Source organism: Colletotrichum fructicola (assembly GCF_000319635.2).
Source record: "Colletotrichum fructicola Nara gc5 chromosome Unknown KSG_Nara_v1_contig06, whole genome shotgun sequence".
Lineage (NCBI taxonomy): Eukaryota > Fungi > Ascomycota > Sordariomycetes > Glomerellales > Glomerellaceae > Colletotrichum > Colletotrichum fructicola.
In genome coordinates, this window is record NW_027094056.1 from 1,962,437 (window position 1) to 1,974,196 (window position 11,760).

Sequence of the window (11,760 nt, forward strand, 5' to 3'; positions counted from 1 at the left end):
TTGGAGGTCCACTTTCCGCTCCTCCGCATCTTCGGTACGAATTTCAAGACGGTTAAACCCCTTGTGAATGTTCGGGTCAGTTGCTGGAGCTTTCCACAATGGCCTAGAATTGTCAGTGTTTCCCAGTCTCTTTCCATACTGTGTGGGGAGCCGAATAGGCTCCGTTTTGTGTGGGATTAGCCTTGGCGGCCCGAACCACTCTCGGCAGAGCTCAGTCGCCGTAGCTCTTTGTCTAGGTTCGGGAACAAGCATCCTCCTCAGGATCAGGTCACTAAGTCGTGACCACCAATCTGGGGACTCTTCACTTGCCGCGACCGCCCTCTGATGACGCTCTGTCACAACATCCAATAGACAGTCTCCATCGTGAAAAGCTCCCTCGTGGAAGCCTCCTTTCAGAGAGGTCAGTCGAGTCGCTTCGGATCTTTCCGTCTGATAGTCCGCACGTCCCTGTTCTCCCCAAATGCACCATATAAGTGCCTCGCTTGCAATGCCGCCAAATGACCAAACATCACTGTTTCCGCGTATGCCCTTGGCTTCCCCGTCATCTCGGCATGCCTCCGGGCCACCTGAGAACGTAAGTTCAAGGCACTCAGGGTTGAAATTTAGACGATTAAACTCACTGTACATCCCATTCCCTGCTTGGTCCATGGCATCTCGGTCGAGCCCTTGGTTCTTCATCTTTCTGATGTTGCCTGTTCCCATGTCGACGAACTTGAATGTGACGTTATAGGTGTCCTCATTTGAATTTGTGCATACAAGTATGTTTTGGGGTTTGATGTCTTGATGCGTTCTTGAATCGCCCAGTCAGTTTTGGAAACTCGTTCATTCAGAGTTCAACATACCCTCTGAGAATCCAGGCTCCTTTGGAGTACTCTTGCGTTTCATTCATTTCATGTATGTTTTCCAACCCCCTCAATAGGCCCATCAAGCTGTTCCAAAATCTTTCGCAACTGCCTTGGCTGCGCGGAGGAGGATGAGTTCTGAAGAACGATTTCAGAGATCCTCCGTTGGCATGCTCGAGAACGATGGTGCGTAAGCCTGCGGTCTCAAATGAGCCATAATATCGTATGACATGGTCGAAAGCCCTCTCTCGGACAAGCTGTGAATACATGTCCACCTCGTTCTCGTACATTATCTCTATATCGGGATCGTTTCCACGAAAAACTTTGAAAACAACGACCTTGAGCTGTTAGTACCGATTGCGTAGTATCAATAAGTGACTCACGAACCGTTGGGTGAAAGCATTTTGGATGAATTGTCACCTCGTACACGTTAACATCCTCCTCCTCCTCTGTTCCGTCCGAACTGATCCTCGACTTGTCTACAATAGGGACGATATGGTATGGTAGAATCCGTCGCCTATTTTGTATGTATTCGGTGTCGAACTCGAGTGGGCAGAACTTCCACTGGTGCTTATGGAAATCATCGAAAATCCTGCTTTCGGAGGTCTCGGAGAAGACATATGGTGTTGTAGCCAGCGGCAGCTGAGTGTCCTCAATAGCTGCCTGCAGGAAAGCCAGTATGTGCTGGGGTTGGGATGTGAATACAAGTATAGAGAAGACAACGATGTAGCGTGACTTTATCGTGTTGCTGCTTGCTTTTATTCGCTCTGGTGGGCTGCGGAGCACATTTTCTATCCTCTCCGTACTCCAGAATTCGTTGAGTGCGACTCTCGGGATGAACGGCGCGCGCTCGTTATACCCATTGCGTCCGTAGCAGCCGTTCCTCTCGATATAGTCAGATACGTATTGCCGGAACTCGGTTATGCCTGAGCAGCATTGCATGTTGGCGAACCGTTGATCGATGCGGGAATCCGGGGAGAGGTGGTGTTGGCTGCAAAGAAAGCCGTTCGTGACGACTTGACTGCTGTCGTCGCACGGCCAGTCGGGTTCTGGTCGCGGCGGAGAATTTCGTTCCAAGCTGATCCGAGACGATTGGTAACGCACAAAGTTAGCCGGCGTTCTGGTTTCCCGCTACGCGTATGCGGTGCGTGTGGCATTTATTATCGGCCTACCTTTGGCGGACCATGAAGGCAACCAGTGGCTTGAAGCGAATTGTGGCTGTCCGCCCACTAATCCCGGCTGCCTCGCAGCTGGTTGGGATGGAATGGGTCAATACGAATGGATTAGAAGGGATAATGTGACGGCAGCTTGCATTTGAGTGGGTGCATCCCAGCCACCACTCTTTTCAAATGGTCAATGGCATGTAAGCACAACAGCCTGCAGCAGGAATGGGATCATCGTGCATGTCTATGGCTTGGCGCCATACTCAATTTGTCGGCCTTCCTAGGGCCGGCTGCTTTGGATAAATCGAAGCTGGTGAGCTCGCCAGGTGAGATACCATGGGTTACGACGAAGGCCGTTTCATGTTTCCGGAAACTCAAGGTTATCTCAGATGATTCCCTTTCCAATAGTGTAAAAGGTTATGTACTGTCCTTGGTTCAGGTTGTGACGTTTTCGCTCGTTCTCTTTTTGGAAACTTGACATTTGGCTGAGCGTCCCGATCAACGTAAAGACATGGAGGCGCCATGAGATATAAACCAACTACTACCAGATCAAAGATTTTAACACTAAAAAGACGAGCAAAAAGGGAACTGGCCTTCTGGTCTGCGCTATATTAGGCAATGACAATCGTAGGCTTAGATTACACAAGACAGAGATGACTGCAGACCACCGGTGGTCCTTTTTCTACTTCTAATACATAAGAAAAGCCATGTACCGACTGTGACCACAGTCAAGGGTATACAAATTTCAACAAAAAGCCGAAAACTGGCCGCTTGCAACATAAATGGATCCTTCATATCCTCTGGTGATTCTTCATTCCAAGCAATAATACCACTCTGGAAGAATGTCTGAAATTGCGTCAGAGGTTCAGATTAGATTGCCGATGCTTGGACAAGTCGCTCTTACTGCAACGAAGGTAGCTGGAAGGAAGAAAAGTGTTGCGACTGTGATGACATGCATCGAGGTTGTTTGCTTGGCCGTCTTGTCCGATATCTGTTGCATTTGCTGGTTGTTGGCCATCGCAATTTCAGCAAACATAGTGCTGATTTGATTCGATCGTTGTTGCAAGACCTTCTCATACTATTATGTGTTAGGATCGTTATGTCTATAGAGGGTTCTTCGCTTGCTTACCAGAGCCATGCCTTGGTCCAAGTAAGCATTCAAGCTTCTCAGTTGTTTCATGCGTGTCTCGAGCCTTCTAGAGATGGCCGAAACCTCTCTCAAAAACTCCTCAATAATCGCTTTGGCCTGTGGCGTGTCTTGGAACTCGGTAGCTGCCAAATATTTGTAGTAGTCGTCGATGTCGCGTAAAACGCCGATGTTGAGTTCCAGTACGAGGCTTGTCTTTTGAACGACATCGGCATGCTTGTGAAGAGACTGCAAGTCTCTGAATCTGAACCTGTCCAAAGTGCCATGGGGATCGAGGGTCGATGATATAAAACTGAGGTTTTGTGACTGCTCTGGGGCTGGATTGCCTTTCTCTGGATCAGAAACGGGGTTCTTCTCTCTCTTAAGCCAGGAACCCAGAGTCGAGCTTGTAGAATTCAGCATTCGAGAAAGCATGGGAGGCGCTTCCCCAGGGCTGCCTGATGCATTTGACCACGTTTGGCTTTTTGAAAGCAGTGTTAGCTGTCGATGACCTTGCAAAGACCTAGGCCATGAGTTTGCTCTGCCGTTACTGCGGTCAATATGGTCATCGACCAGTGCTCCGTTCACCGGATCCACGATCTTTCGCACGGCCGCTTCGACGTCGTTGATGAAGCTCCGCCAGTTCTCGTCGCACCATGACAGGTAAACAACGTGGGTGTCAAGAGACGCCTTCAGATAAGGGGACACATCAACCTTGTCTAATTGGGCTGTCTCTGATGGGATGTCCAGAAGATGGCAAGTATCCTTGATGCGCTTCTCGAAAAGATCGTTGCCTTTGATCGTAAGCCAAAATGACCTTCCTGTATTTACGTCGAATGAATGGTAATTCGCGGCTTGCCTGATCTGCCATCCCCAGACTCCCGTGCTGCCACTGTCGGAATATTCAACAGATCGGAGTAAGTAGGAGAGTTGCAAGTTTCGGCCGGATCGACCAAGCCTTTTCAACTCTATCTGATCTCGCTTTGAGCATTGGAGACTGTCGCTGGCTCTGAAGTGAGCCAGACCACAGTCAATTGGATCATCCTGTGCTCCAAATGTGTGCACTGATTCGAGAAAAGAGGGGTCAATTTGATGGTAAGACCCAACAAGTTTGAGCATATCCATCGAGCAGTTCAGTGGAGATCTAGAGTCCTCAGACGCGATGAAGCTGCAATTTTTCGATTAACTTGTGCTGAAACAGCACAGGGAATGACGTTCACTCACAGGTGGCGGACATGAGGATCTGTTTCTTTACGAATCAGATGCTCACGTAGAGTGTCCAGATCCGATATTGATACAGCTTGACGTGGGAACTCTACTAAAGTTTAGCAATAGAATACAAAATATTAAACGGTTGCTTACTGTTTGATCTCCCGGTTTCCCAGAATGAGAGCTCAGCTTCGTCATCATCGAAGAGATCCTCTTGCCTCTCGTGAAGCTTTTTCCACTGCTGTTCTGCGTAGAAGGCGTCCTGAGGCTTCTGGGACTGAAGCTGTAATTTTGGATATTCGCGAAATTCGTGACATATTTCGGCGAACCTATCGTAGGCATCGTGTTGTTGCGTGGGTTCAGAAGACATGTTGAGATTGTTGACGCGATAGAAACGATCATCAGATACTTAGTGATCGCATTGAATGTTGAGTGAAGGAATCGGGTATGCCATAAGGTCGATAATGTGGACAAAGATTCGGGCATTAAATCAGCTTACTGGTACTTCTTGGGGAAACCTCCCTGTAGAGGCACGGCAGATTCCTGGACGAGTGCGCCTGCCAGCGCGCCCTGGACAGGGGTTTGTTGGTCGCTTAGATGTACGCCCACATTAAAACCCATTACTTGTTAGCCTACGGATCTAAGCAACTGCTCTGTAATTTCACCCCTATCACAAGGTACATAGCCCTAGTCCGCAGCCTGAGCTGTCTGCTCTGTGTCCAACCCCACTAATACAGGGTGAGGTTATCTCTTCCCTTCTCTCTACTTTTTCTTGACAGGTGGCGGCCAGGTTTTGAGGTTCTTTAATGGCTTGACCTCTTTCTACAATGATGCAATTAGCATGAGCAAGTATCACGGGGAGTAATATAGGAAAATAGATACCTGGGTCACCACCCTGGGCGCAAGGATGGAATACTCCCCATCCCTTGGCTAAGGAAGCACGATGTTAGTCTTGACCGTGATGAGAAATGGATGAAAGGATCGCCCTACGACTACTTCGACTGCTGCCCCGGGGAATGTAGCCCTAAGCCAAGCCTCCAGCACTTCCCGTCTTATGTGGTATGATTTGATGTCCGAGACTTCCATCGTATCAAATGACAGTTGCAGAATGGCAATGTTGGGATTGAGTGGTCGGATAGAAAAGGGTATACGAGATGCGAAGTTTCGATGTTTAGGCTCACAGGTATGCCGCGATAAACCAAAATGTAAAAAAGGCACGGCGTTCTGGTTCAGCTCCAGAGGGCCGCTTGGCGCAGACCCCTCAAAGTACGCCGAGAAGCATCTAGCCCGACCTCGCGAGCAAAACCAACATACTCATTGGTTGCCTGATCTCACACCGGCTTTGTAGGGGCACATTGACGCTGCACGATGCATGTCAGACCATGCAGCATCCAAGCGATAGGCTTATAGAAGGCCAAGACACGGGATAAGTACCCAGTGGTGGCACAAGCTGGATACGTGATATGCGACCCCGCGCAAACAGAATGAGCCATTGGTTGAGGCTCCAGAGGCTTTATCTGGTCCGCTGAAATCCTGCCTGGCATACCTAGTCTGGGACGCCTTACGGCAGCCTGGCAGCCTGCCCAACTGCTTGCTTGGGGGCGGTGGTTTGGAAAGATGTCTCAGTGGTCTGTTCACCACAGGCCTTCTCACTTGCATTTCTTTCTTTCTCAATCAAATACAGTCGGTGAAGCTAGGCATTCTGTGCCGTTTGCGCGGGTGATATCGTCTAGGTGTGATGCCCATAAACGGACCATGCCATGACGGCAATGCCTAGCAGTATCCAGTGGTAGCTGCCCACATAATTCTTGAGGTACAGACATAATGTCTCAAAATTAGGCGGGCAGTCGCAAAGCCTCGGTGTTGCGTCGATCTGCCCTTAACACAGTTCCGTCCGGAGGCACATCGTTGCGGGGCCCGCATTAATTCGGGAGCTTTCGGCAAATGTAGCTTGTATGCCGGGCCGAACCTTGAGTTCGGGGTTGTAGAAGTCCGGTCGGCTCTTCCCAAGTCCAAGCCGATCGTCGGTAATAAATGACCGGACTCATCGTATTTTGCTCCGATTATTCCAAATCTCGGCCAAGAGCCTTCATGTCCTTGCACTTTTAGAAAGAGTGCAAAGTTGTCATGCTTAGGTAGTTCACATGGTAGTTCCCAAGGGACTTCCTTTGCTGCCTTTCTCAACGCAGATGGAGACCACCATCGAATAACACTGTTATGTACCGCTTTTCCGGATCTCCATCCATTCGGTGCAAAGTAAGAACCGACCCCGCTTCAACTGCTTCACTCCACTTCCCAAATTCTTCCACTAACAGCACTTGGCTGCTGGCCAGCAGGTAACCGCGGAATATCGGCTGTCATTCGTTTCTCCGTGTGTTGGTTTCTGCGGTACGCCTCTTTTTCTCCCGCGTAACTGACGTATGGATAAGAGGTTTATAAACTGTAACAAGTCATAGCATCGTCCAGATAGCCGTGAATCTCGGGTTGCCCCCACAATCCCGTAGTAGGATGCAGTATTTTATCGCGTTCTGTTATCTCTGCAATGATAATCGCAGCGGTCTCGCATTCGCTCTCACCGCACCGTTGAACTAACACAACAAAGCGATGTTCGGGCTCCATCGACAGGGTAGAAGAGTTGAAAATGATTCATAGGCAGGGACTCCTTGCAATGAAAACGCAAACCAGCGCAGCGGAACGGGATCGCGAACTCTTCCCCACAGATTGCTTATCTTTCCTACCGACGACTACCCACAAAATCCCATTGCATCAATCGTATTCAACCTTGATCAATAGTCAAAAGGCAGCGCCAGCGTCGATCCCGAGCCATTTTTTGAATTTGAGATGAACGCAGATATTCACACGATTTCAATCACATATTAATTTGACCTCGTACTACCAAAATGTTGCTGGATATCGGAGTAATCCCTATGCTTACCAGCCTCTTGCTTGTCGGTTCAACGTAAGTGACCGCTGAATAGCCTTACGAATTTATTTTCTGACATTTCATGATGACTAGTGCTGCAAGTTTTTCAGCATCTAGCTTCAAGAACCTGGCTTTCGGTACCTTAACCAAGGGAACCAATCATGACCTCGTCATGAGACGCTACCTTGACTTCCACGGGATCTCAGAGACATCGAACATCTCGTACTACGACTCTTTCTATGACGCCGTCGCCGCACTGAAGAACGACACCCTCGACTATGTCATGATGAATGCCGTGCATCCTCAAGCTTCATCAATCGTGGGCAGCGACTTCCGTAACGTCTTTATCATCGACACATTCATCTCGCCAAGCAAGCCGCTTGTGGTGGCTACCAGAAAGGATGTTACGGACCCACAATCAATCGGCATCTTGTACCCGTCTGTCGCCAACTACACCGACACCAGCAAGTGGTCAGACGTTGTCCAGATCACTTCCGGTGGACTGGTTCAAATTGCGCAGGACCTTCTGGATGGGAAGTATGACTCTGCAATCATCTATCAGGACACCGCACTGGCGAATTCGGATGTACTACAGATTGATGAGGAACTTGGCTCACCCGACGACGCATGGCTGCTTCTGGGCCGCAACCGGACTTACACGAACAGTGTTTTGGCTTGGCCAAATGCGCCTGTAACATGGCAGTGGAAGAAGCAATGGTATTGACGTAGCATCGGCACGGTGAATGACGGAGCGACGCTTTGATAACCATAACGATGACTCGATGAGGGATGCCCTCTTAAATCGCTACGGCCGGTCTTGGTCGCCAGGCCATAATCACGTATCATGAACTATGCCAATTATAATCAAGTTCTAATGCCCATTGAGTGATGCATTCTCTGCCCGAGATTCCCCAGAATTTTGGCGATCTAACAGCAGACCCTGGTGATAAAGGTAAGGGAGGGGTTGCGTGCCCCGCGATCTGCAGTGGAGATCAGAAACACAGCAGACGCGCTCTGTCGCGACGCGTCTTACAAGGTTCAAGCCACCATATGACGTCCTTGTCAATCGACTCTCGCAACAACCCGATGGTAATCCTGCCCTTTGAGAGTGGCCGAATGGTTGACAATACTGTTTCTCGTCCGCCACAATGAGCTACTCTGCGCCTGTGTCGGTAGGGTCTGATGACTCGGATAGCGTCAGTGCAGGCGAGTCCGTTTACGGGGAGTGGAAGGAGGACCTGTTGGCGTGTCTGGAAGGCATCAAAGCCGTCGGCGACATTGCCAGCTTCTCAAGATACCCCACCTTCGCCAACCCGGGCCTCAAGATCGGAGACAATCCGCCCATCCCGCTTCCGCTAGCACCCCGCGATGCCGAAGTCATCAAGGCAGCCTGCAGGCAGGCTCCGTTCGGCAGGGGTGATGAGACTGTCGTCGACACGGCGGTTCGAAAAACTTGGGAATTGGACCACACCCGGTTCAAGCTGGCCAATCCCGAATGGCGCGGTTTTCTGACGACTGTCGCCTTGGGAGCAGCAAAGGGGCTTGGGTTGTCGAACATCAAGCTCAACCCACACAAGCTCCTCCTCTACGAGACGGGGTCTTTCTTCAAGAAGCACAAGGATTCTGAAAAGGAACGGGCATGATTGGCACACTGGTCGTCGTTCTGCCCTCGGAACACCAAGGCGGCGACGTTCACGTCTCATTCGGATCGGATGTGCGGAGTTTCTCAACGGCGCCGTTCTCGACGTTCGACATTACCGCACTCGCTTGGTTCTCCGACGTCTCGCACGAGGTCAAGGAGCTGGTCTCCGGATACCGTCTGGCTTTGACGTACAACATCGTTCAAAAAACAGAAGAGCCGCAGTCTGCCGCATTTTTGGGCCAACAGGCGCAGGAAGTGAAGAAGATGTTGCGTCAATGGGTGAACAACTTCCCCGAAGAGGACTTTCTCGTCTATCCGTTGGACCACAAGTACTCAGAGTCCACGGTCTCGGTGCAGAACATGAAGGGCCGCGACAAGGCCGTTTGTAAGGTCCTGCAGAACGTCGGCTCCGAGAGCGGCGTTTACCTCCTGTTCGGACACATGACGCGCAGCGAGCAAGGAGCGATGCCTCACTGGTACGGCTATGGCGCTGAGGAAGACGATGATGACGGGGAAGACACCTACACGACCATGAACAAGATATACTCTGCGGAAGGCGATGAAATCGATGCCAGGATTAATCCAGAGAAGGAACAGATTCTGGACATGGATAAGTTCACTTCCGGGAACGCTGATAGCGAGGACGAGGGAGAATTCACTGGAAACGAGGCCGCTGAAAACACTCTGCGGTATCACAACTATGTAAGTCCCAGACAACCTCTCAACTCTTCTAGGCATTTCCGTAATGACACATGCGAAGTCGTAGGTCGTGGTTCTTCTGAAGAAGAGGAGTCTCAGGCACCACCACTATGGTTCTGCAAGCTTGCTCCAATTCGAGAACTCCATATCCATGGTGGCAAGCGACATGGAGAAGCATATTGACGACAAGGATACAAGAACTGTGGCTCAAGCCTTCTTACGTGATTGCATTGGAAGGCGTGGCATTTCAAAGAACGGAGTCTACATGATAATTCGTTGCGCTATGCAACTCGATGATAGCGAGCTCTTCCGCCGGGTCATGTCGTCTGCCGCCAAGCAGAGCGAAAAGACTCATTCCAAAGCTCTCGACATGACCCGCGATTATCTGGAGGAGAAGTTCGCCAGTAACCCCGACGCAGTGGAGTGGGACAAATGGATCGGCACGTCTGCCCAGAACAGTCTTGGAGCCCTGCAGGCTACTGTCTCGAAGTTGTGTTCTCGATTCAAGTCGGAGGCATTGCGAAAATCCTACGCTCAGTGGGGACTAGAGAGGTTGAATGAGAAGCTTGAGTCTCAGGAGGTGATGACTACCGAGGAGCACGTATTCTTCACGCATGGCCTAAAGGTGTATAACGATAATCAGGATTGGATCAAGTCTACGTACGAACCCCGCTTCCTCTTGTTCAGAACGGATCGCTAATACGTGCTGCTCAGACTGCTTCAGACTCTCATCGTTCGGGGTACACGTGACCTTCTCTATCAGGTTCTCTCATTTGTCTTCGAAAACAGAGAGAAGCCTGAGTACTTGGACGCAATGGAGGTGTATGAATATGTCCTTGACCAAGGTCCCGGTCTACTACTTCTCCAAGGCCCCGACCTCATCCCCAGGCCTATCCGGGCCGGCGGCGCGTGCTCTGGCCCTCTCAGGGATTTTGCAGCCATATTTAATAATATCCTTGACCTTGGCCTCAAAGCCCATGGAATTAAGCTCCTGGATGCACTCTGCAACAACCTGGTTCGAATCAAGGCGGAGTGCAAGCCAAAGAATATCGGCGGAGACGTGGTGGTTAAGCTCATCGGACCCCTGATGACAGCCTTGGAAAAGCACAGCATCGCTCCCCCTTCCGCGATGAAAGACCTGTTGCAACTTATTCTGGGTGAAGGTCTACACAGACAAATCCCAGCCCGCCCGCCAAAGCCATTGGGTTGGAAGCACAAACCGATCAACAAGTGCAACCGATTCACCGGTGCCTTTTGCCGCGCTTGTGATGAGCTGCATGTCTTCTTGGCCAACAAGAAAGACCAGGTCTGGAGGTATAAGAGTGGCGAATCCCTCCGCAATCACGTCGAGGCTGTGCTCAGGACCTCCATCATTATGGGACAATTCAAGCTAACCACCGAACGTGTTGGGTTACCATATACGCTGGTTGTCGAAAAGACGGGCAAGGAGTACGCAGACGAGCTGGACTGCTGGAAGGAAAGCTTGGTGACCCTGCAAGATCAAGTCAAACCCCTGGTGGGTGACATGGTGGCTGATATCCTGGGCGATGAAGCATACAGGGAGCTGATCCTGCTCGAGAAATTGCGCGACGGGGAGGTTGGAACTAGTGTTGCTGGAACGAAACGTGCTGCGGATGGAGCTTCGGACGGTCAACCTAAGAGTTCACGCCTGCGGACGTGAGCTATTTGGAAGATAAGAACAAGATTAAACATAATGAAGCATTTTCAATGGCATGCCGTTGACGATGGTATCTCGGCCCTATTCTTCCATTCAAGTAGTGTATCATATGGTGGTATTCTTAGATCACAACGGAACGAAACACAGTGGAGACCCCTGCGACGCCCAACGTCAAGCAAGCTGCGGCCAACATGACAGATAGCCCGCCGGCTGGGCGAAAACGCCATGTGTCGTAGAGTCTACCTTGCCACGTGGGTGCTAGCGGGACCCAATATCTGCAACGGGGGAAGACATGAGATGATGGACCGACCCAGCGCGAGGCTCTTTTTCACATGCTGGTGCCGCTCATGCAAGAAATCGACTCAGCAGAGTTACATATCTGGTAAATTCGAACGAGCTTGGATACCCGACTCAAGTCGTCTACATCATTAGCAGTGATATCGACGTGTGAGGTAGCATGGTTTGTCGACTCATTCAT

At 50.5% G+C, this 11,760-nt stretch overlaps 5 protein-coding genes across 5 annotated transcripts; 3 read left to right on the forward strand and 2 right to left on the reverse strand.

Moving 5' to 3' along the window:
• Positions 1–2,870: 2,870 nt before the first annotated feature.
• CGGC5_v010840 (uncharacterized protein) lies at positions 2,871–4,710 on the reverse strand (the record flags this gene model as incomplete). The annotated part of the gene is made up of 4 exons (XM_066152423.1): positions 2,871–3,083; positions 3,135–4,299; positions 4,356–4,446; positions 4,494–4,710. 4 exons carry the CDS (start codon positions 4,708–4,710, stop codon positions 2,871–2,873), a joined length of 1,686 nt encoding a protein of 561 aa, XP_066008282.1.
• Positions 4,711–5,102: 392 nt separating this feature from the next.
• Positions 5,103–5,426, reverse strand: CGGC5_v010841 (uncharacterized protein; the record flags this gene model as incomplete). Its single annotated transcript, XM_032020920.1, has 3 exons — positions 5,103–5,162; positions 5,223–5,270; positions 5,331–5,426. The coding sequence occupies 3 exons, from the start codon at positions 5,424–5,426 to the stop codon at positions 5,103–5,105; spliced, it is 204 nt and encodes a 67-aa protein (XP_031892310.1).
• Positions 5,427–7,240: 1,814 nt separating this feature from the next.
• On the forward strand, positions 7,241–7,987 carry CGGC5_v010842 (uncharacterized protein; the record flags this gene model as incomplete). Its single annotated transcript, XM_032020909.1, has 2 exons — positions 7,241–7,299; positions 7,357–7,987. The coding sequence occupies 2 exons, from the start codon at positions 7,241–7,243 to the stop codon at positions 7,985–7,987; spliced, it is 690 nt and encodes a 229-aa protein (XP_031892309.1).
• A 424-nt stretch (positions 7,988–8,411) lies between these two features.
• Positions 8,412–9,671, forward strand: CGGC5_v010843 (uncharacterized protein; the record flags this gene model as incomplete). Its single annotated transcript, XM_066152424.1, has 3 exons — positions 8,412–8,679; positions 8,895–9,607; positions 9,666–9,671. 3 exons carry the CDS (start codon positions 8,412–8,414, stop codon positions 9,669–9,671), a joined length of 987 nt encoding a protein of 328 aa, XP_066008281.1.
• A 216-nt stretch (positions 9,672–9,887) lies between these two features.
• Positions 9,888–11,285, forward strand: CGGC5_v010844 (uncharacterized protein; the record flags this gene model as incomplete). Its single annotated transcript, XM_032020886.2, has 2 exons — positions 9,888–10,264; positions 10,319–11,285. 2 exons carry the CDS (start codon positions 9,888–9,890, stop codon positions 11,283–11,285), a joined length of 1,344 nt encoding a protein of 447 aa, XP_031892629.2.
• Between the last annotated feature and the right edge of the window lie 475 nt (positions 11,286–11,760).